General features: G+C 31.0%; 4 protein-coding genes across 5 annotated transcripts; 3 read left to right on the top strand and 1 right to left on the bottom strand.

Moving 5' to 3' along the window:
• The first annotated feature begins 4,551 nt into the window (after positions 1–4,551).
• Positions 4,552–8,972, top strand: LOC108320431 (uncharacterized). Of its 2 annotated transcripts, none has more exons than XM_017551853.2 (10): positions 4,552–4,823; positions 5,511–5,595; positions 7,009–7,083; positions 7,162–7,198; positions 7,402–7,485; positions 7,613–7,673; positions 7,995–8,101; positions 8,207–8,272; positions 8,591–8,726; positions 8,811–8,972. In XM_017551853.2, exons 1-9 carry the CDS (start codon positions 4,748–4,750, stop codon positions 8,690–8,692), a joined length of 693 nt encoding a protein of 230 aa, XP_017407342.1. In that variant the 5' UTR covers positions 4,552–4,747; the 3' UTR covers positions 8,693–8,726; positions 8,811–8,972. The 2 variants fall into 2 exon arrangements, with proteins under 2 accessions (XP_017407342.1, XP_052724750.1); XM_052868790.1 differs by lacking the exon at positions 4,552–4,823 and adding an exon at positions 6,168–6,237 and having other exon boundaries at positions 5,523–5,595.
• Positions 8,973–11,959: 2,987 nt separating this feature from the next.
• Positions 11,960–13,840, bottom strand: LOC108320650 (deSI-like protein At4g17486). The gene is made up of 3 exons (XM_017552143.2): positions 13,218–13,840; positions 12,759–13,046; positions 11,960–12,352 (listed from the first exon to the last, which is right to left on the bottom strand). Exons 1-3 carry the CDS (start codon positions 13,351–13,353, stop codon positions 12,132–12,134), a joined length of 645 nt encoding a protein of 214 aa, XP_017407632.1. The 5' UTR covers positions 13,354–13,840; the 3' UTR covers positions 11,960–12,131.
• A 1,586-nt stretch (positions 13,841–15,426) lies between these two features.
• LOC108320648 (uncharacterized) lies at positions 15,427–17,890 on the top strand. Its single transcript, XM_017552141.2, has 4 exons — positions 15,427–15,742; positions 16,446–16,495; positions 16,580–16,632; positions 17,155–17,890. Exons 1-4 carry the CDS (start codon positions 15,504–15,506, stop codon positions 17,581–17,583), a joined length of 771 nt encoding a protein of 256 aa, XP_017407630.1. The 5' UTR covers positions 15,427–15,503; the 3' UTR covers positions 17,584–17,890.
• A 1,586-nt stretch (positions 17,891–19,476) lies between these two features.
• On the top strand, positions 19,477–20,977 carry LOC108320649 (uncharacterized protein At2g39795, mitochondrial). Its single transcript, XM_017552142.2, has 3 exons — positions 19,477–19,861; positions 20,152–20,489; positions 20,578–20,977. Exons 1-3 carry the CDS (start codon positions 19,649–19,651, stop codon positions 20,738–20,740), a joined length of 714 nt encoding a protein of 237 aa, XP_017407631.1. The 5' UTR covers positions 19,477–19,648; the 3' UTR covers positions 20,741–20,977.
• Positions 20,978–21,526: the final 549 nt, after the last annotated feature.

The following is a 21,526-nucleotide window of genomic DNA, read 5'->3' as shown; positions in this document are numbered from 1 at the left end:
CAAACATACAACCATTCATAATAAAGAACCATAATCAAATTATATAAGCTTCCCTTACCTCTAAACGTAGTCGAACGCTCGACGATGCAGTATGTGGCTCACCACTACCAAAAATTTTAGAATTCTACAGTCACGCTTTATGAAACTAACCAACAAAAGACCATAAATACTCAGAATGAGATGATAAACTCATGCAACCAGAATCTGGGTTTGCATGTGACAGAAAAACGAACGGTCTAAGAAGAGAAGTATTCACCCGTTTAAACCACAACTTGATCGGTTTAAATGAAAGCCCTTGACGCCGGCAAAGTTCAAACGGTGCCTGATTGGTGATCGGAATAAGAAAAAGATGATGATTCTTAGAGAGAAGGTGGAGGAAATCTAGAGAAAAGGAGGAGAAAATGAGATTCAGCAGTTTGGAGAAGAAGGTGCATGCAGAAAGTGGGACCAAATTTCAAATTTTCAACTTATATACCTCCTGCTAAAACCGATCGGTCCACTCTCTTGCAGCCACCTGTCTTCCACTTTCTGAAAATCTGAACCCTTTTATTGACACCTGGCTTCCACTACTTGGGGATTTTAATGGGTTCTCACAAAAGCTCCCACAAAAAATTTTAGATCAAAATTCAAAGTCTATGTATGTGAAATATGTTTACAAAGTTTGGAAAAAAAATTGACAAAAAGTAGAAAACGACATTTTTTTTAAATCTAGAAGGAACTATCAGATACGCAGGCTGTCACTGATTTGGAAATTTTTTCTACCCAAGATGTATAATAATGTCAAAACTGTCAACTAGAGTAAAAGTTATGGTCATTTAAAGACATATCGCAATTTATTTTCCAAATAATTTTTATACTTCACATATATCCAAAATAAGAGTTCTTGGGATTTTTTTTTCTCTAAAAGAGGGATCTTAGGAAGTGATTGAAAAAAAGAAAAAAAAAATCCATAATTATCAAAACCAAAAACCATAAGTCAATATACACTATTATTCACTATAACATAATTCACTTGTGATAGTTTTTTTTTATAGTTCATACTTCATACTTCAGTTCTAAATATATAAAATGTCAAAATTAGGTTACATGTGTTGGTCTTTTGATTTTCAGGTTTTGCAAAGTTGTAAAAATGGATCACTATTTATTAAAAAAATAAAGGAGTTGATTAACGTTGAACGTTGAAAATTGTCATTTTCTGACATTAATTAAGGTCGAAAATTTGCAATTTTCAACATCGTGTTATTGGACGTTAAAAGTCGAAAAACATCGACATCAAAGTTTTTTTTGCACTAGTGTCTCCTTTCAACTTATTATTGAAATTTTCCTTCTGAATAATCCTATGATATTACATGATTATCACATTTTAAAAACAATATGTAAGCCTATAAAATAGGATACACTATATATTTCAAAAAAAATAATTGTCATATATATATATATATATATGGAGAAAAACTTAGGTTGAGATTTTATATCCATGGGTTTAAACGTCTAAAATCACATTATCATTCAATATCATGTTTTAACACAATTATTTAGTTGTGTGATTTATCAATAAATGTACCAAATAGTTTATAATAGGAGTTATCGTATCCACACATATTTAATAATCATATTGGTAATTATTTTTGAATTTTTTGTATTACAAAAATATTGATATACGTAGTAATACATATAATATAGTGAAGTAAAAATTATGAGTAGCTTTTATCTCATCTTCTTTCCCTACACTACTAGTGATATTGTCTATGTAATTATGCAAATCATCCATTGTCCTTTGAGTGTTCTTTAAATGTAACTTTAGACTCATTCATGACACCTAAAACTTAAGATGATCAAACTTCAGCATGATATCTCATTAACTACTTGAATGAATCATTTACATTAAGATAATGACTTTATAACCGGGTATAGTCTTAGATTTATTCTTAAGATCTAAGAGTAGAAGTAGAATTTGTTAGATCATAACTTGGAACCACTTCTCACTCAATCCCAAATCAGTAAAATAAGACAAGTGACTAGTTCATCCAACAATAATAACAAACTAATTCACAAACAAATTAAATGAAAACAAATAAATATTCAAGAAGTAGAAGTACAAAGAATTAAAATTGATTACATTCAACATCGACACTAAAAATTTAAGCTACTGCTAGATTATTGCAATGCAAATCTAGCCACGTCTAGAGATGAGAATTATAATGGAAGCATCTCTCGAGCCTCCAACAATATATCTCGACTCTACTGCTACATATTTAATCCTCCACTTAATGCTGAAATGAGTACATGAGATCTATATTTATAAATTGTCCAAGGTCGTTCTTAGCTATAGATTTGGCGCTCAACCGTAAAGGTTTCATTTTAGCCTATTTCTTAACACTCAACGACACATTTTTGGCTTGAGTTGTAAAAGTTACGTTCTATTTTTCTAAAAGTAAGTGTTTGAGGTTTTCTTTTCCAAGGGGTTTGCTCATTGTGAGTCGGCCTTAATCTCATCGCTCAACAGCAGTCAGAGTTTGTCCAAAATTGAATTATTTTAATCTAATTGCTCAACCGCACCCGTCAAAGTTTGTCCAAAACTAAATTATTTTAATCTAATCTCTTTATTTTTCCACTTTAACTCTTTTATTATGCTTAAAGCTACAAAACAAACTAAGGATTAATTAACAAAATCAAAACAAAAATAAGTGTCAAAATTATCTCAAAATTAATTTAATTTAGACACTTATTAATATCAAAACCATATACATATATATTTAAAATGGTTAAATCATTTTATTCATCTGTATTTTTGTAGAAAAATATCAAATCGATTTCCTTATTTTTATTCGTCTTGATTTAGTCTCTATTTTGAAAATTCGGATGCAATTAGGTCATTTTCGTTAGTATGTCACTAACAAGTTAAAAATGTGCATGTTAGTTTCTATTTTTTTAAATATTTTATTTTTTTATTTTAAAAAAATAAAAAAATTTTACTTGTTAAATTGACGTTGTGTGATAATGAAAATGTGATGTGAGAATAGTAGTGCCACGTGTCACTATGGTAGGAGTGTTATTATCTTAGTCTTAATTTAGTTCCTCTATTTTTATTTTGTTTCAATTTAATCCAATTTCTTTTGAAATAAAGTAATTTAATCTCTGTTTAAATTGGAATGAAATTTAATTTTTGTATAAATATTATATAAATATTTTTATTAAAATTAATATTTTTATTAAATATTTTTAACAAAATTAAGTTTTACATTGAATTTTATTTATATTTTCGTAATTTTTCAAAATAAATTATAAGGATAATTCCAAATTTTCTTAGAAGTATTTTTTTTCACCTCTGTTGCCATTTTGGTTTCGGACAATTATATTACCATTAGACAGGTTCAAATCAATTTGTAAGTCAAAATAACATCATTAGGTGTTTTTCTTACACCTCCATTAATTAAAACTTTCAATTTTACTTGCTTTTCATTTTGAATTCCAAAATATACAATTAAAAAATGTTCCATAATACGTGATATATGAAATACAAACTTTATATATATATATATATATATATATATATATATATATATATATATATATATATATATATATATATATGAAATACAAACTTTATATTTCAATTATACAAATGTAAAATAAAAAATATATTTTGAATTATATAACTTATAATAAAATAACTTTCAAATTATATAATCCAAAATATAAAATATAAAATATATTTCTAATTATATATTTTGGAATTTATAAAAAAATATTTTGAATGGTAGAATCTAAAATACAAAACAATATGACCATTTGACACTCAATGATTTGGGCTCTGCAATCAAAGGTTTTTTTTTTTCATGCAATATTTGGTCAAACTTCTATCCCCTCAGTATCTATGGTGGAAGAAAAAACAGATAGGGTGGACATAGAAAAAGATGATAAAGAAAAAAAGAAGATAAAATGATTATTTTACCTAATTTATAGAGGTGCATAAAGAAAATATGGAGGTGCATAAAGAAAATATGGAGGTGCAAGTAGAAGCATCCGTCGTAATGTTATAACAAATTGGGTTAAGGTCCAATTTAGAGTACATAAAAATAAATATATTGCTTTCAGTTAAATAAATAACACTAGCAAGATTCTCCCCACGTTTCTTTTTTCAGTTAACTTGAAATTTGATAGAAAATTGAAATATATTATTATAGAAGAGTTTTATGGTATTTAATTAATAATCTTATACAACGCGTATACTTCGTTCATTTTGGATAATTAAAAATTTCTTTATTGAAAACAACTAAAATTAATTTGTATTTAATTACTATTTTCGCTCTCGTGAAAAAATAGACACTCCCCAAAAAAAAATATTTCAAAATAAATACATGAATTTATAAGATGTAAAAGAGGCAAGAAATTGAAAATTTTACGAGATTATATAACGTAAAATATTACTCATTTGGCCCTTACAGTTTAACAAGATAATTTTTTATTTTTTTTTAGTCCTTACACTTAATAAATTATATTTTTAGTCTTTATAGTTACTATTATAAAAACTTGACAAGTCAATTGCAATGTGAAACAGCAAAACCACGACAATTATAAAAGGCAACTTCTGGTTGTCCATGTCATCATCCTCAACCTCTCCGAGAGAGAACCAGAAACTGAGAACGCAAAAGGAAGAAAAACGCGTGTTTGGGTTATCTCTCTCTCTTGAATTTGGCGCGTTCAATCCTTTCAAAAGTCTTCATTTCTGGATTTTTGGTTGAAGATGCGACGCTCTTCTGCATCCAAAAAGACGGGTCAATCCTATTCCACTCCCACCGCCACCGATCTCTTCCGCTCCGGTACGCCATTCCCAATTTCTCAATTTTACCCCTTTATTTCATAATTAACCCTTTCTTTGATTCTTCTATAACATTTTCCCTCTTTTCATAGTAATAATTCGAATCACCACTTCTTAAAGCTCAGGTTATGAGTTCTTGGTGTTTCTTTTAATTGAAATTTATATGCATATCTTGTGGTCTTTTTAAAGTTTGTTCTTTTTCCTATTTCGTGGTCCGCTCTGCTTGTCTGTTCGTGACCACGAACTTGTCTTCGTCTTTTCTGTACAAACACATTTTGAGTATTTTCTTTTTTTTATTATAATTCAGTGGGGTTCGGGGATTTTGGTAGTTGGGTATGGACTAGTGGAATATAATTCTTACTTGAGAGTTTAGATCTTAAGAAGGAAAAGGTATTTCCCCTGTATTTATCAAGTCAATTTAGTACTTTTTCAAGCAAAGACTGATAGAAGCTGTTAAGTACTTTGAGCATGGACGGTACACCTCAATCAGTCCTCTTTAATTTAGCGAACGAGGCCCAAGAATCAAACTCTTAAGTGCCTGGTCATTGATGTCTTCCATGTGTATGTTTGTGTTATTTTATCATGTTTATGCCTTTGGTCAAACATAATTGGACTGCCATTTAGCAAGAGTTTTTGTATAGAGCAGTTTATTGTTCGGTATTCTAATCATACAAACATGATTTTTCAGCTTCAAGTAAAGCAAGCTCGAAGGAATCTGAACGAATTGATAGTTTATTCTATTCATTTGCTAATGGGTCAACCGGGATGATTGAGTAAGTGTGCTTCATCTAAAAATGTTTTCTTTTTCTTCCATTCAATGTGTGTATATCGAATTGCATTATCCTTTTGTCATTTTCTTAATTCAAGATTCAAACCTTGGACGTTGATCGGCTGGAGGTAGATAGCATTTAATCAATGATTAGTTGCCTTTATTGAACGAACTGCTATAGGCGTATATCTCATTTAATATAGCTAGGAGAATTTACACAAGTAGATATGAGCTTAGGGGGTATATGTATGGACAAATGACAGTAATGCCCTATTCCTATTATACCGAAGTACTCATTCTGTTTCCAAGTACAAATATGATTGTAAGGTAACAGGGTAAGACTTGAAAGTATAAAGAATTCGATAAATTCTTGTATTATCAGACATTTGGTAGTAAGTGACGGAATTGCATATATGATTATCTGCTTTGACTATACAACCCTTCAGCTGCTTTGATTATCTTTCTTTCGTATCTCACCTAATTCCTCACAAAAACTTGCCCCTCACTTCTGGCAATTTATTCCCATCATTTCTTCCTACCCACTACCTGTCCTGCCGTTATGAATATGTTGTGTAGGGTTAGTGATGGACTGCTTGCCACATTTGTTTCCAGCTACAAAAGGTCTCCTTATTGTGCTTCTTGTCAGGTACATCTTGTTTCCCAATTTGGACAATGAATATTTAACTAGATGTCATGAAGCCCTCAACAGTGGTGGTACGGGTTAGCTTGTGATGTAAGTGTGGCAGTGGAAGTCAGAAGCTCAAGTAATGCTGGCTCTCTGGTTTTTTCACACATAATTTAGTGATGGCAGCTCCCTTTTTTTCCTTCTAATTTCATGGATGGTTTCTTCAATTGGATGGGGACATTTAGTAGTGATTTGATATTTATTTTGGTTTGGAATTCTGTTGGCTCTGTTCAAGGAAATTTCTTGTTGATTATGTTGCTTCATTTAACGAGTAGGAATGGTTTGTTTAGGTTTCAGCTTTCAGTACGTAAGCTTGAAATTTAGTATACCAGTTTGTTTGAGTGATTGCAATCCGCAGTTGTCTTGGCACAGGGAAATGCATGAGTCATATGGTGACTTGTGAGGTAGAGGATATGGTTATCAGGTTGTAATAGGATTAAAAAGTTTGATCCAATTTGACTGTACTAGCAGATAGTTGCACCAAAGGTAATATCAACTTAAGTACTACGAGGTCCTTCTTCAACGGTGCCTTGGGTTGGATCACGTGGATCATAACATGTCGACATCAATCCTTCATATTAAGGGAAAACGAAAGAAACAAAAACATCAAATGAAGAAATAACGTGTTTAAACTGTGAGAGTGATTTTTGGTGTATAAGTGCTATTTTTTATGCACTCTGGTGTTTGCATTTTAAAAGCAGGTTTATTATATTTTAATAAATTTGTTTACAGCCCAGAGGGAATCGAAACACTTTGTGCTGCTATGGAGGTTAATCATACAGATGTGAGGGTTTTGATGCTTGCATGGTAAGTTATTTGCTACACTTAATTGCCAATCGACACCATAGTATTAATTTCTTATATCGTTATCTTAAAATTTTACAGGAAAATGAAAGCTGAGGAGCAAGGATATTTTACATTGGTATGTATATTATCATGTTCATTGTTCATAAAACTTATTTTGGAATTATGTCAATTTTTAAATACAAACTCACGTATAGATATTTGAAACCACTAATATAATGTAAGTTTCTTTGATGTTTGGTGCATAATCATGTAGTTTTGGCAGTATCTTTCTTAACCATCTTTATACTGAAATCACGTACATATTCCAAAATTTCGTAGGACGAGTGGAGGAGAGGCTTAAAAGCATTGAGGGCCGATACAATTAGTAAATTGAGGAAGGCACTTTCAGACCTAGAAAAGGAGGTACAATTATTGAAGTGATACACTTTTTTGATTATTCATGTAGAAATTAGTTTCTGGCCATCGTATTTTATTTATGATGGAATTATTTTCAGTTGCTAACAATTTTAATTTGACATCTCCTGTAAAGGTCAGCAGGCCATCAAACTTTGCAGATTTCTATTCATATGCTTTCCAATATTGTTTAACAGGTAAGCTTTAATGTATTTTCTGTTCATTAATATTAACTTCTTTTTGTCCATTTGCGTCGAAGTTGTTTGAGTTTATTTTTCACATTTCAAGTGATTGTTCTAGAAAGTTGAGATAGTGTAAGCTTACATTCATCTGATCTCAACCTTTTATTTTATTTTCCCCTTATCTGCTAGTTTGAATTGGTTAGAAAATCTCTAACAAACTCTTCTTATTCATACAATCTTTTGTAACTTAGATTACTCAATAAAGAGTTATCATATTTGTTCCTCTAAACTATTATTAATTATACGTCCTATATCTAATCTGTCAAATTTTTCCAGAGGAGAAACAGAAAAGCATTGATATAGAGAGTATTTGTGAGTTACTTACTCTTGTTTTGGGTTCAACATTTCCGCCCCAAGTCAACTCATTTGTGGAATATTTGAAGGTGAGTAATGGCTTTTACAAAGGTTATGGCATGACTTTTAACTGTTTACTATTTGTGGAATATTTGGTTATGGTATGACTTTTAATTGTTTACTATTTATGGCAGACTCAAAATGATTACAAGGTCATAAACATGGATCAATGGATGGGATTTTTCCGCTTTTGCAATGAGGTAGCACTTGCATGTTAGTTAATTAGAGGAGAAGATATTTGTTAGCCTTTTTTACTCCAAAGTATTCATGATTGTTTGCTTCATGTGCTTTCTATGGATCCTTTTCTACAGTGAAAAACTGTGTATGGGATTAATCTCTCTTGTATTGAATATACGAACAAGATCATCTCTTTATAATAGAAAGAAATATGGACTAAGTTCAAAATACAAATAAAAAATAATAACAAACTAACTAAAGATAAAAGATAAATATAAAATAAAGATAATATATCTAGCAGTTAAATTATAACTCATCTGCATAATCTAATATATTCGCAGATAAGTTATCCAGCCCTTGATGACTATGATCCTGAGCTTGCCTGGCCCTTGATCCTGGACAATTTCGTTGAATGGGTGCGAGAAAAGGAAAAAATAATCTGATAAGCCATTTGATTCTCTCTATCTGCAATCATAGGTATGTGTGTTCATCAATGTGGTGTTTGTGATTTTTGAAGTTTATATTCTAACTGATGCAAATTGGTTTGTGAACACTTGACAGCGCTTGGCGACAGCTAAATCAGACAGACAATATATAGTGATGCGTTGTGGCTGGTTTATTGTACTTATTAAATTATTGTTTCTTATTTTTGGCATTTTAAACACAAACCATTGTTAATTTTTAAATTTTCCATTATATGCTATATAGGAGCAGTTGAGGCTATATACAAGCTTTACACTCTCATCACTCCCAATCTCAACGCCAACACCCTTTCTCATAGTAATATCTACTCTCATTTTCTCCTCCTTATTCACCATTTTTATTTTCTTTTATATTATTGCTCCTAGTTCTATGTACACTAATCAAGGTTAGTTTTTGAGCTAAAAAGCATAATAATTTCTTTTCAGACAATAATACGTTAATACAGATTTTTTTTTTAATATTTTGACATCAGACTTATCATTTTATCGAATATGTTAATATGGTAATAAATAAATAATGAATCCATAAAAAAAATGCCATGCGTATTATGTTAAAATGTTATAAAAAAAAATTGTATTAAAATATATTTTTTTCTTCTTTTTCAATCAAAATATTCGAAAAAGAGTGAAAGAATGCATTAAGCAACTTAACTTAACCATAAGTTCGTAAACAAAAATGTAAGTTACACTTGAGTTTATGAAATTTATATGAAAGAATGGAATGAAACAAGTTAATAACCAAATTTGTTGGCTAAGTTATATTTTAATTCTTTTAATTTTTCTGTAAAAAATTCCTTTTTATTTTATAATTTTAAATTTATGACTTCTTAAGTTTTTACTAGGAAACGATACTTTGAGAATTAATACAATGATTTAACTACTATATTATATCATATAATAATAGAAATTGATGATTGATGAGTAAAATTAAGTTCACATTTGGTTATGCATCACTATCTTTTTTTAAGAGTTGGAGAAAAAGAGTAGGAAAAGCAAATATAACGAACATTGTGTAATTTGAAATTATTTTACAAAAATTTAACCTTATAATTATTTTTTCTGACATTTAAATTAATTTGAAATTAATTTTCTGACATAAATTACCATCAGATAGTATGATTCAAAACAGTAAATCATAATATTATAATAACTATGACAAGTATAACGCACATTCTATCTCCAACTTCAATAGCTTTGTGGAGATTAATTTCTTGAAAATGGTAACTAATTTAAATGAAAAAGTAATTAATGTATATTTTTTAACTGAAAATAACAATTAACATGCATTTTGGTAACTTACAAGCTCAGGTAGGATGGTTATTTCTTTTACTACATTGTTCATTTCATATTTAAATTTAAATTTAGTAACATCATTAAAATTAAAAAAATATAGATTAACCAATTAAGGATTTAAACTAGTATAATGTTTCGTTTCTTTCGCTTAAACATGTTATGTTATGGTTACCAAATCCCCTATTAAAAAGCGCTTATAAATTTTACGTTACAACAATTAATATAAAGCGTGTTGTTACTTGATCTGATTTGTTCACCAAGTTCTGTTAAAATAGCAAAAGTTTAAATATGTGTGAGTATGCAAAATTTAAACTTGTTTTTATCTAATATTTTAATTTTTAATTTTTAAAAATAAATAGATATATTTCTTTAATCTAACATGTTAAATATTTTTTGGTATAAAATGATGATTCAAATTAACATTTAAATTAAAAAGAATAAAAAAGAGTAAATAATTTAAACATTTACAAGTCCAAAAATATTTATTAATATCTAAAATTTAATAATAAAACTGTATCAAGATTTTAAACACGAAGCTAAGATATACTCAGTTGTATAATTATGAATCATAGAAAAAAACATACCCATTGCATACTATAGTATTCTCGTGAACAAAAAAGACTTCTACAATATATAAAGAGAACATGAAATTTTTAAGATAAAATTGTTAAGATACAAACAATTCAACAAAGAAAACAACGTCACGACAAGAGTGTAATTGTTGTAATTTTTACAAAATAAAAATTTTGTTGAAATGAAACATAAAAAAGAATCAATTTGAGATTATTATTCTAAAGAGGGATTTGGCGTATGATTAAACCAAATATTTAATCCAATAATAATAAATTTCAAGAGAAATCATGTTGTGTTATTGTTCTTAGCTAGGAAAAAAAAATGTTTGGAGAGAAAAAAAAAGGAAAAAAAGAAAAGAAAAGCATTATTGGTTTGGTGGTCAAAAGTTGGTGTTCTAAGATGCAGCTTTGTTGACTCGAATAGCTCCTTTAGAAGAAAAAGTGGAAAGTCCAAATAGCAAAAGTCATTACCCTAAAAAAAGAAAATGAAGAATAGGGACAGAGATTGACAGAAAATGACAGCACCAAATTCTTGTGTAGTTTATGTCTCACATACCAATGAGAATTACATTATGTGATTTATGCATATCTCACCATGTCTGTAACATAACATAAATCATGGAGCTTCTAATTTGTCATTAGTTCATTATCATTTACGAGTTCGACACAAAGAAAAGAGAAACATAATGTCTGCTTCTATACACTCTGTTGCTTCCACTGCATATTTTAATGCATGTATAACAGTAGAAAAGGGTAAATGATTAAATTCGTATTTGTCAATTTAATAATTCAAGTTTAAAAGTGAAAAATGTGTTTCAATTCAATTTTTCATTATAAAATTAATTTGTTAGTTTTGACGTATATAATTTTTTATTCTTTGTTATAAAAATAAAATAAATAGTTGATGATATAGACGTGAATAACACATGTTAGTAAAGTAAACTAAATGGAAGTTCTTTCACTTTATAAAAAAATTGTGACCTATATTACATCTTACAAAACTTTATTTTTATTAAATTGATTTAGTAATACTAGGTTTTGTTTATTATTGTTTTCTCACATCGACTTTTTCTATCAAGTCTTTCGACAGAGAAACGAGAATTTAACTTCACTGATAAAAAATTACTAAAAAAACAAGCTAAATATGTTTGGTATTTAATTTTTTTTCTATCTAAGCTAAATATGTTTGGTATTTAATTTTTTTTCTATCTAAGCTAAATATGTATTTAATATTAAAAAATCATATTTGTATTTTATTTTTGTTTATATTTTTACTTTCAAAATTTATTTATTTTTCCTATAAAGTGGGACCTTTCTTTAATTTTAAAAGAAAAAGAAGCATAAAAGAAAAAAAAAAAGCAGATTTTGAACGCGGGATTCCTGGCTGGTATTTTTATAATGTTATTGGATGTAAAGAATGAAGAAAAACAATTTTAAACTCAGAATCCAATCTGTTGCTTTTCTTCGATCGAGCAACTTCTCTGTGATTGGCCAAATCAAAAAGAAAAAGAAAAGATTTTGGGCGTTGATGAAGATCACGAAGAAGACCCAACAATCAACGGTGAAGGAGGAGGGAGTGGGCGTCGGGTTCTACTCCTTCCCCTGCGCCCTCTCGCAGGGGATGGTGTTGAAGTTGGTTTCTTTCCCTCACTCGCCAAAGCTTCCTTCTCTCCCTCGCATGGCTTCTCTTCCATTCTGTGATGCCTAACTTTTGTTGAGTTCAGTGTCACAGGAAGAACACAGTTGCACAAAAAACCTGCAAAACACGTCAATTCATCCATGTCAACGTAAATTCAACTACTTTTGTTTTTTCAAAGTCAACAAGAACTATATTTAAAATTTTCTAGGAATGGTGTCGTGTTTGTAACCAATTCCAACATCATTGAATATTTTTATTGCAGATACAACAATTTCACCAAAAAAACAACAGCACAACCACACTGTAACGATTTTCAAATTTCAAATTTATGCAAGCAAACAATAACACCTGGGATGAAAACGACCGGTGACGGATTAATGGATTAATAGATTAATACACAGCACTTAAAAGTTTTTTATTGATAAAAAAAGAAAGAACAAACAGGTTCTGTTGGGTTAACGTTGTTGTTGTTGTTGCTGTTGTGACAATAGCAGTGAACAGTGAATAGTGAGTTACCACTTACCGATTCTGGCAAGACGATTGACCCAACTTGGAATCGGATTTCCGGTGAGTCTTAGACACGCAGCGTTGCAGAAATGGTTGCAATTTTTGGTGATGAGATTGTAAGCGTTTCCTCTGTATTCAGAGGCGAGTTCTTCCATAACCGTCTTCACCTCGCCGGGTCCCATGTCGGTTTTTCCGATAAGAATCGTTTTTCTGAAAGTGAAACCTTCGCACCTCCTTGGTTCCCCCTCGAATATCCCCGTCGACGGATACTCGTGAGCCCCGAAGGCGAATTCAACGCCGTGAACTGCACCACAGCAACAACCAAATAAAATAAAAATTAATTTTTGGTAGAATAAAGAGGAGAGAGAGCGACCCATAAACCTTTTTTTCGTTGCGGATCGTAGATCTGAGGTGGGTTCTTGCGGAAATTCAAAAGGGGTGGAGAGTGAGTGAGAGAGAGAAAAAAAAAACGAACCTTGCACGCCGGAATGGTAAACTCCGAGGCCGAACCAGTAAGCGTAACCGTTCATCGGTGTCAGATCGTAGACGTTGAGGTACACCGGGACCGATCCCGAAGCGACACCGTTTTTGGAGCTCTTCCTGCACAGCATTCTGCGGCGGCGTTTTGCTCAAAACGCCAACTACTTCATCGCCGTTCCACGCGGAAGAAAAAGAAGAAGAAGAAAAAGCAGAGTCCAATACGAAATGAAGGTGGAGGCTTTTTCTCACCACAGAGTATGGTATCTGCAAAGCTGTTTGCTTTTCCCAATTGGGTATCCGAATTTCTAGGAAATGGAAAATGGGTTGTCGAGAATGAGGAGAAAGAAGAAAGCCTGGTTGTGTTAGCTAGTGGGTTCCACGGCGGTGGGTGGTGGCGGTGGCGGTGCGCGCGCGTGTGTGTGTGTGAATTGGGAGAATATATAGTGTGTTACATACGCATGAAAATGTATTTATAAATGAAGGTTTTGGAATTTGAGTGAAATTACGTTTGTGCCTGAAGCATGAGCTGGTGTGGGATTGGGTGTAGGATCTGATCGTGTTGAAAAGAATTTGTAAAGAGAAAGAAAGTAACGTTTGGTCATAATTATGGCGTATGGGTGAGGGGTTCCATGTATATATATTAATGTATTATGAAGAGTGCTTCGTGTTTAGTGTTTTATGGAGTTTTGATCTTAAAGTAAAGAAAAGAAGAGCGTGATGATGAGTTTCCGGGAAAGGAGAGTGGGGTATCAACATATGATAATGGATTTAATTAACAACTTTTTTTTCATTAAAGAATTTAATTAGGTATTTGGCACACACTAATTATCTTCTATCCTAAGTCAGTCAAAACAACATAGAAAAAATCAACTCAGTTTGACCTAAGAAAGTGGTAGAATTGGTTGTATTTTTGTTTATGGGTGATAACAATCATGGTCTAACGGGTTATCACGTGGGTGTGGTAAATAGTAAATAGATACGATTTTACGTGTTCATTTGATAAATAATATAAAGATAAAATGATTATAAAAAGTAAATTTTTATTTTTTTATATAGTATTAGGATAATGATATTTTGAAAACATTTTTTAGAAAACATTTTAACATATAATTATATGATTAGTACAAAATTATTTCACAATCAATAATAATAATTATAAACATCTGGACCAATCACATAATGATATGTAAATGGTGTTAAAATATTGTCAATAAAATATTTTAAAAATATCATTATCTTTATATAAGTTGGGCAAAAACTTTATGAAAAGATATGATAAAGAAACAATGTTGATGTCCATTCATAATTATAGTATGTTTAAGCAAAAACTAAAGTGAAGATATCTTTTCATAAACAATAATCCAAATCCACACCTTTTACAATTACAACACAAAAGAATATGTAACACATCACATAATTGTACGTTTTAAGTTTTGTGGGCACACAATAAGTTACTATATGAATGTGTCTTTTCAATAAGTTTATGATTATATTTTAGTTGTAAACACCTTCTAATGGTCTACATGGATGAAAAATGTAACTGATAAAGAATGTAGAATTCAAAATGATTTCTTTTTATTGCATTTTGAATTCTTCAGTGCTTTAATGTGTATTCTTTTCTAAAAATAAACAATTTTGTTATTTTTTACCATTGAAAAATTCTGTTATATTTTAATTTTAAAATTACTTCAATTGTGCTATTTGTATTTTTATATCCCAAAGTATGCTTGATAATCATTTTGGAAATTATCCTTTAACCAAGACAACTTTATATTAATATGTTTTCGCAATGTTATAATAATTGTGACGTGAAAATACATTTTTTTTACTATAAATATAAAATTAGTTTCTTTGTCCATAGGAAATACATAACAAAATCTTTAAATAATTATAGACAACAACAAATAATCATTTCTTGTTTATTTCAATTATTTTTTGTGAAATATATAAAAATATAATTAATAATTTAGATATGCTGAATCTTAACACAGAAATGAAATGAATAATGGTAATTAAATAGTTTATCCAAAATTAAGCTTACTTTTTTTAATATTACTTACATAAATTAGCAAACAAAGAAGTTAAGCAACAATGAGAAGACAATTGAATAATCGATTATCATTATTTTTTTGGTAATTTTTTCTCTTAATTATAAAAAAAAAATCGCATAGTTTCCAAATTTTGATAAATAATTCAGTAAATGAGATGGGGAGTAGAAACGGGGCGGGTATGGTGGATCCGAAATTATAACAAAGTGGTGGGCGTTTTGTGCGATGAACCTATGTTTGGCGGCGGAGTAAGGTGGCTACGCTCCTCGGAGCGATTCAAGTTTCTGGCGAAGTCATTCTCCAGCAACTCCAGAACCCGTTATTCCTTTTGTACAACAACTAAAAACAGTAACAACAACGGCGACAACAAAAACATCGTCGCCGACGAAAGGTATCGGCAGCTGGAGAATCTCGACATGGTGACTGCCGCTAAGATCCTTTTCACCGATCCCCCTAAGAAGAAGAAGTTTGGGTATCCCTCTTTCTTTATTCTATGTTTTTTCGTTTTGGCATTTCGTCGAGCACCTTCCTTTCTTTTTTTCCTTGCACCTTTTTCTTCCACATTAGAACCAAACACTGATGATAACATTACTTAATGATCTTAATACATTCTATCTGCGCTTTACTACCGCTATCTGTTTATTCTCTAACAAATTGGGAGTTTCAAGCTGCAAGTAAACACCATGTGAAAGTTTTGCTCATTTTTTTTTAATATTAAAAAATTACATTAGAGTTTATATCATAAACTTATTCTGATAACCTAACATTTTGAACTTTATTGAAGAAATAATTTGTAAGTAGATCATAAGTCACTTTCTGTAGTCATTAAATCCAAATAAGTTCGTGTAATAAGCTTTCCCAATGGAGAATGATTAATGTAAATGATGATTTTTAAAGTCAGGAACTAAAACAATCGACTCTCCTTGATATTGGTCCTTAACATTAGTAGAAAGGCCGTGGAAATTCACTAAAGCAAATCATGAATTCCAAAGTTACAGACCAGAGTGAAACTAAAGGCCAGGTAAAGACTATATTGGTTGGGTGTATATTATACGAAAACTAAAGTAAGAGTTTACATTTTGGGTGGTGGCAGGGGGAGATAACTATATTTGTTTATACTGTTAGTAAGGAAGGGAAAAAAAATCTTACTTTGTATCTCTGTTTTTCTTGGTCAGGTTTGATTTCCATCTTGTACAGTTTTTTTTTGCCTGCTTGCCTTCCTTGGGTATGATGCTCACCCTTTAAAGTTTTATTTTATTCTTTTCAAAATGTTCTACCGTTATCATCGATTTTTTCTTTTTCCACACAGCTGTGTATTTGGTGGCACAATATGCTCGTTATGAAATAAGAAAAATGGAGGCGGTAAGTTATCTTTCCTTTTTCTGGTATTGTAATATAAGGGCGGTTTTCGTTCATCGTATAAATGTTGGTAGGTGCTTGTGATCATCTTATTCCCTCATGATAGTCTGACCATTCAATTCAGAGGGCTCTATCTAAAGTACTTTCTATGGAATCCTTTAGGAATGAAACTTCTTGTATGACAATCTAACAAGACTCGTATAGGCTATTCAGTGTTCTGATCCATTTTATTTTCTTAGCTAGATGCTGATGATGTATAAACTATATCTTTGATACTCTTTACATTCTGTAAATGCTTGCGGTGGCTGCACTGTGATATTACTTGCTGAGAATTAGTGAGAGATAAAGTGAATTATTTTAAAGTACATTGGAGTTTCTTAGACTATATATTCTATGTTTTGTTTGAACCTGTTATTTGTGGGTACTTTATTTGTAATTGAACATTTAAATAATTGTATGAATGGTACACTGTTTTTTTGTTAATTTTCCTCCCTGATAACGGTTTTTCTCCGAAGCACTTCATAGGACGTTGAGAAGAAAAAGAAGCAGAAGGAAGAAGAAGAAGCAAAGGAAAAAGAAAAAGAAATGGAACTAAATCCCCCAGAGGAAAAGGAAGAAAAATATGATCCCCAACTTTCAGAGGTGAGAGTGAGACTTGAGAAACTTGAAGAGGCTGTGAAGGAGATTGTTGTTGGAACAGAGAAACAATCAAGTAGCAACCTAGCAAAAAATCAGGTGACTGATAATGAGAAAAAACAGTTAAGTTCTTCACCAAAAAACACTAGTCCCACTGATTCTGCATCAAATAAAGCTGATAATGAAGACAATTTTGGTAAGCATAATTCTCCCAAGTCAAAGCCAGAATTACGTGAAGAGAGTAAGGGTATAGATGCAACCCCAAATTCTTCTCTTCAGGATCCCAAAGGCCAGAGTCAAAGTGGAGGGGATTCTTAAGGTACTAGGATCTTTAGAAATTCATGAAGTTATTAGATTGAAATGATCAAAAGCTATAGGTTTTTTTCTTTCTCCTTTGCTCAAAAAATGGTTAGTTATTTAATCCTCCAGAGGTTACCAAACCTGTTGTCAACCCTTTCTCTGAGAAAGACTTTTCAAGTTTTATTAGGAAGAAAAATATAAATGGGAAAGCTATTTTTGGTGCATTAATTTAGTTGCTATATATGTGGAAGCTAGAAAGTAATTGTTATTTATGCTGCCTGCAGTCATGTAAGGATCCAGTAAATTAATAATTTTTTTTCTAGGCTATGGTCATATAATGAATGTCGAAGGGAGTAAACTTTAAATGCGTGTTCATCCTCTCCCTTTAATTTGATTTTTAGTCCTTCAACTCTTCATCCTTCTTTTATTTGATTAACTCCTGTAAGTTATATTTTTATGCCAAAGCTGTACGCTTTTTAGCTTTGTCTGTCTTACGTGATGATTAACCCGTTAATTGAATCCAAAATGCTATGCTTTTGGACTAGAACCTCTTCTTTTTCCTTCCTCCTTCAACTCTTTCTGGATTGAGTAAACCAACACTGGACCAAAATTCAGTCAACTCAGTGCCTTTTATTCCTCTGTGAATTGAAACAAGAAAAGAGTACTTTACTTTAGACTTTTGTTTGAGGCAATAGCTGTGAGCTCGTCTATGGTTATGGTTGGAGACAGTTATAATATTTGAGTATATCAATTTCACAGGCTTGAATGCAACTGCAATAGTTTGGTTGGTGTGGTGGAATGTTCATCTTGGTTGATTTTTGGTTTGGATTTAATGCTGTTAAATGTTTCATCAATCACCTCTAGATATTCGGAAGAAAAATTTATGTGAGATCCTTGGAAGTCAGAAGTTGACTTCTTACGACCCTTATGTTTTCCTTTGGGAAAAAAGGTGCTCTATCTATAGATTTTTTATAATAGGAAATGCTCTATTTTGGTACAACAGTACATTTCAGCCATACGTCTGTATATTCAATTCTTGAGTTAGAGGTGTTTTAATATTTTAAAATATGATAAGTATAACTTCGTGAACAAATATTAAGACAGGTACACAGATGAGACGAGAATATATATATATATATATATATATATATATATATATATATATATATATATATATATATATATATATATATATTTATTTATTTATTTATTGTGTCTTCATATTTAATTTAAAAAATCAGATATAATTGATATTTATACCTGATCAAGAAATTTTTTTGGTCAAAAAGTCAAGATGAGTTAAGACAATATTCGCCAAAATAATTTTGTTTACCATAAGAAAAAATAACAAAGAAATTACTCTTTTTCCTTCCATGGTTTCTTAAAATTACAATATACAAAATAAAAATAAAAATGTGCGACACAATGGTTACTATCACTAATTATTTTGTAACCAATCTGAAATTTAAATTGATTTATGATTTTATCTTTGGAAAATGTTTAAAAACATTGAAAAATGAAAATTACTAAAATTGCTTTTTGCTTCAAATTGTAAGTGTTATGAGAATATTAGGTACAACGGAATAATTTTTTATTTCAATTTATTTTATATTTTCAAGATTTATAGATGGATGAAAAAACTAAATAAAGGTGCTTTTTTTTTTTATTCTTGCTTAAATATATGGAATTATAAAGTAAATTTAAAATAAGATGGTTATTTTGTATTTTAGAGTAAAAATAGGAAATAACCACATAGCACACCTTAAATTTCTTGAACGGTTGCAAATTTAACAGTTTATAAATATTTTTTTTTCCATGATTTAGTCGATAACACATTCCAACATATTTAGCCATTCATTACCAAAATTAATTTTAGAACAAATTCAGCATTGTAGGAAAAAAAATTATTATTTTTTATTTATAGATTAGAGAATAAATTTGTTTATGATCTGTGAATGTCACGAACATTCTTTTTAGTATTTTTGTAGTAGTCTCAATCATATTTCATAAACCCTTTCATCTGATCCAAAACCCTAAGCTTGTGCTTGTGCTTGTGCTTTTCACTTCGTGCTGTTCATCTTCAATGGCACGCTTACTTCGTTCCCTCAGAAAACCCCTAACCCTAACCCTAACACACCAATTTCACCATCAACAGCAGCAATTATGCATTTCTCGGCACCTATTCCGAAGAAGTTACATATCAGAAATGCGCAAAGAAGCTTTCGAGGGTAACATTTTGAGACTCCTCCGCAACGAGATTCAGTACGAGCTCCAATCCTCTCCTCCTCCCGACAAGGTGCGTTTTCTTTTCTCCTTTCCCTCTAACCTCTACTTACTGATAAGGTTTCAGAGCTTCAACAATTTTCTAATCGTACTATCGGATAAAGTTTACTTAAAACCACGAAATTACCATCGTTTGGCTTATAACATTCTGTGATTTTCCCCCCAATAAGATTCAGTTTGTAATGTCGTGTGTTCAATACAGTGCATTAAAGAGTGATTTAGCGTTTTTCTTTGTATCAATTGAACTGCTATGTATTCGTGTTCAGAGCATGACTTCTTATGATGGCCGCTCTTGTTTTACAGCCTTTTACGAAGTTTGGTTCCTTTACTGTGGATGGCCGAGCTGGGGAGCGGTGGATTACATTGGAAAAACGACATGCTGATGAAAACATTAAACTTGAAGTCACCATGTTTGATGGCGCTGTTCCTGCTCCAACTCCAACAAAAGGCGGTGGTGGTGTAATTAATTCTGATGAAATGCAGATGCATATTACTGTAATTGTCACTATCTCCAAGGGAGAAGGTGATGGTGTGTTGCAAATTACGTGTTCTGCTTGGCCTGACTGTGTAGAGATAAAAAAGTTGCTCATACTTGCAAATGAGAATATAATAACTGAACCCTATGCTGGTCCGGAATTCACGTAGGTTTACTCACTCATTTCCAGTCCTGGTTGTTTGCTTAGATTTGGAATTGTGTTAATGACACCTTTTTCTGTTGGTTCTTGACAGGGAATTGGACGATGCGTTGCAAGACAGCCTTTATGATTTTTTGGAAGTAAGGGGCATAAATGATGAACTTGCTGTTTTCTTGCATCAGTACATGAAACAAAAGGATAAAACGGAGTATGTAAGATGGATGCAAATGGTCAAGTCTTTTATTGAAAGGAAATAAGGACATTGAAATTTCAATAAAATCTCCTGTAATTTTTGTTCACTGAAGTGTGAATCTAGGCAGTTACACATCATTGTTTTTTGTTGACTTCTGCTTTAGATTTTTAGTTAGTGTTGGAAGAAATTGTACTGGAGATTGGAAATGGCTGTATTGTTTTTGTGGTTTTTGAACAAAAAAGATAGCACACATAAGATAGAATTACAGCATTGCTAATGGAAGATTTTTCTCCATTCTACAGATTCTGCATTCTTATCCCCTTTTATGATTTTGATTTCGGTTTTGCAATCTATAAACAGTGATTCGTAATATTTGAATAATGGATGCAATTATTTTGATCTTGTTACAAAACAGTGGCTTAGAAGATATACTTTGGGGAGCTTTTTCCATACAATTTTTACATTTTCATTTTCTCTCACGTGCTGCCCAAAATAATCTTATCTAAACATGATTATTAGTATAGAACTACGTATGTCTCCTGCAATAAAATATCATACACAAAAGAATTTGTTGTGGATGGTTTGGATATAGAGATACCTAAGCTTCTATTGAATACCTATTAGAATGAGTGTTTAGAGCTTGAAGGAAAATATTGGATGTGTGTATGATGTTGATATTTGCCGTGTTGATCGGCTGGCAAGTTTACCAATAAAAAAGTAGGTGTATGAGTAGAGTACCATTGCAGAGCCTATGTTTCAATTTGTCAACCCCTTAGATTAGATTGGTTAGATGGTTGGATTGGTACCAATAAAAAAGTAAGTGTATGATGTTGATATTTGCCCAGAATTT

The sequence above is a fragment of the Vigna angularis genome, chromosome 9, assembly GCF_016808095.1.
Source record: "Vigna angularis cultivar LongXiaoDou No.4 chromosome 9, ASM1680809v1, whole genome shotgun sequence".
Classification (NCBI taxonomy): Eukaryota; Viridiplantae; Streptophyta; class Magnoliopsida; order Fabales; family Fabaceae; genus Vigna; species Vigna angularis.
This window is presented reverse-complemented; position numbering and strand designations above follow the sequence as displayed.

Bases quoted from the DNA above. Each gene is read 5' to 3' on its own strand.
- LOC108320650 (XM_017552143.2), bottom strand. From the start codon at position 13,353: ATGCTGTGCAGGAAGAGCTCCAAAAACGGTGTCGCTTCGGGATCGGTC. The intron at 13,047-13,217 runs GTTCGTTTTTTT...GCTGTGGTGCAG, and splicing joins TTACCATTCCGGCGTGCAAG to TTCACGGCGTTGAATTCGCC. The intron at 12,353-12,758 runs GTAAGTGGTAAC...CGTGTTTTGCAG, and splicing joins CAATCGTCTTGCCAGAATCG to GTTTTTTGTGCAACTGTGTT.
- LOC108320431 (XM_017551853.2), top strand. From the start codon at position 4,748: ATGCGACGCTCTTCTGCATCCAAAAAGACGGGTCAATCCTATTCCACT. The intron at 4,824-5,510 runs GTACGCCATTCC...ATGATTTTTCAG, and splicing joins CACCGATCTCTTCCGCTCCG to CTTCAAGTAAAGCAAGCTCG. The intron at 7,199-7,401 runs GTATGTATATTA...AAAATTTCGTAG, and splicing joins AGCAAGGATATTTTACATTG to GACGAGTGGAGGAGAGGCTT.
- LOC108320649 (XM_017552142.2), top strand. From the start codon at position 19,649: ATGGCACGCTTACTTCGTTCCCTCAGAAAACCCCTAACCCTAACCCTA. The intron at 19,862-20,151 runs GTGCGTTTTCTT...CTTGTTTTACAG, and splicing joins CCTCTCCTCCTCCCGACAAG to CCTTTTACGAAGTTTGGTTC. The intron at 20,490-20,577 runs GTAGGTTTACTC...GGTTCTTGACAG, and splicing joins TATGCTGGTCCGGAATTCAC to GGAATTGGACGATGCGTTGC.
- LOC108320648 (XM_017552141.2), top strand. From the start codon at position 15,504: ATGTTTGGCGGCGGAGTAAGGTGGCTACGCTCCTCGGAGCGATTCAAG. The intron at 15,743-16,445 runs GTATCCCTCTTT...TTTCTTGGTCAG, and splicing joins CCTAAGAAGAAGAAGTTTGG to GTTTGATTTCCATCTTGTAC. The intron at 16,496-16,579 runs GTATGATGCTCA...TTTTCCACACAG, and splicing joins TGCCTGCTTGCCTTCCTTGG to CTGTGTATTTGGTGGCACAA.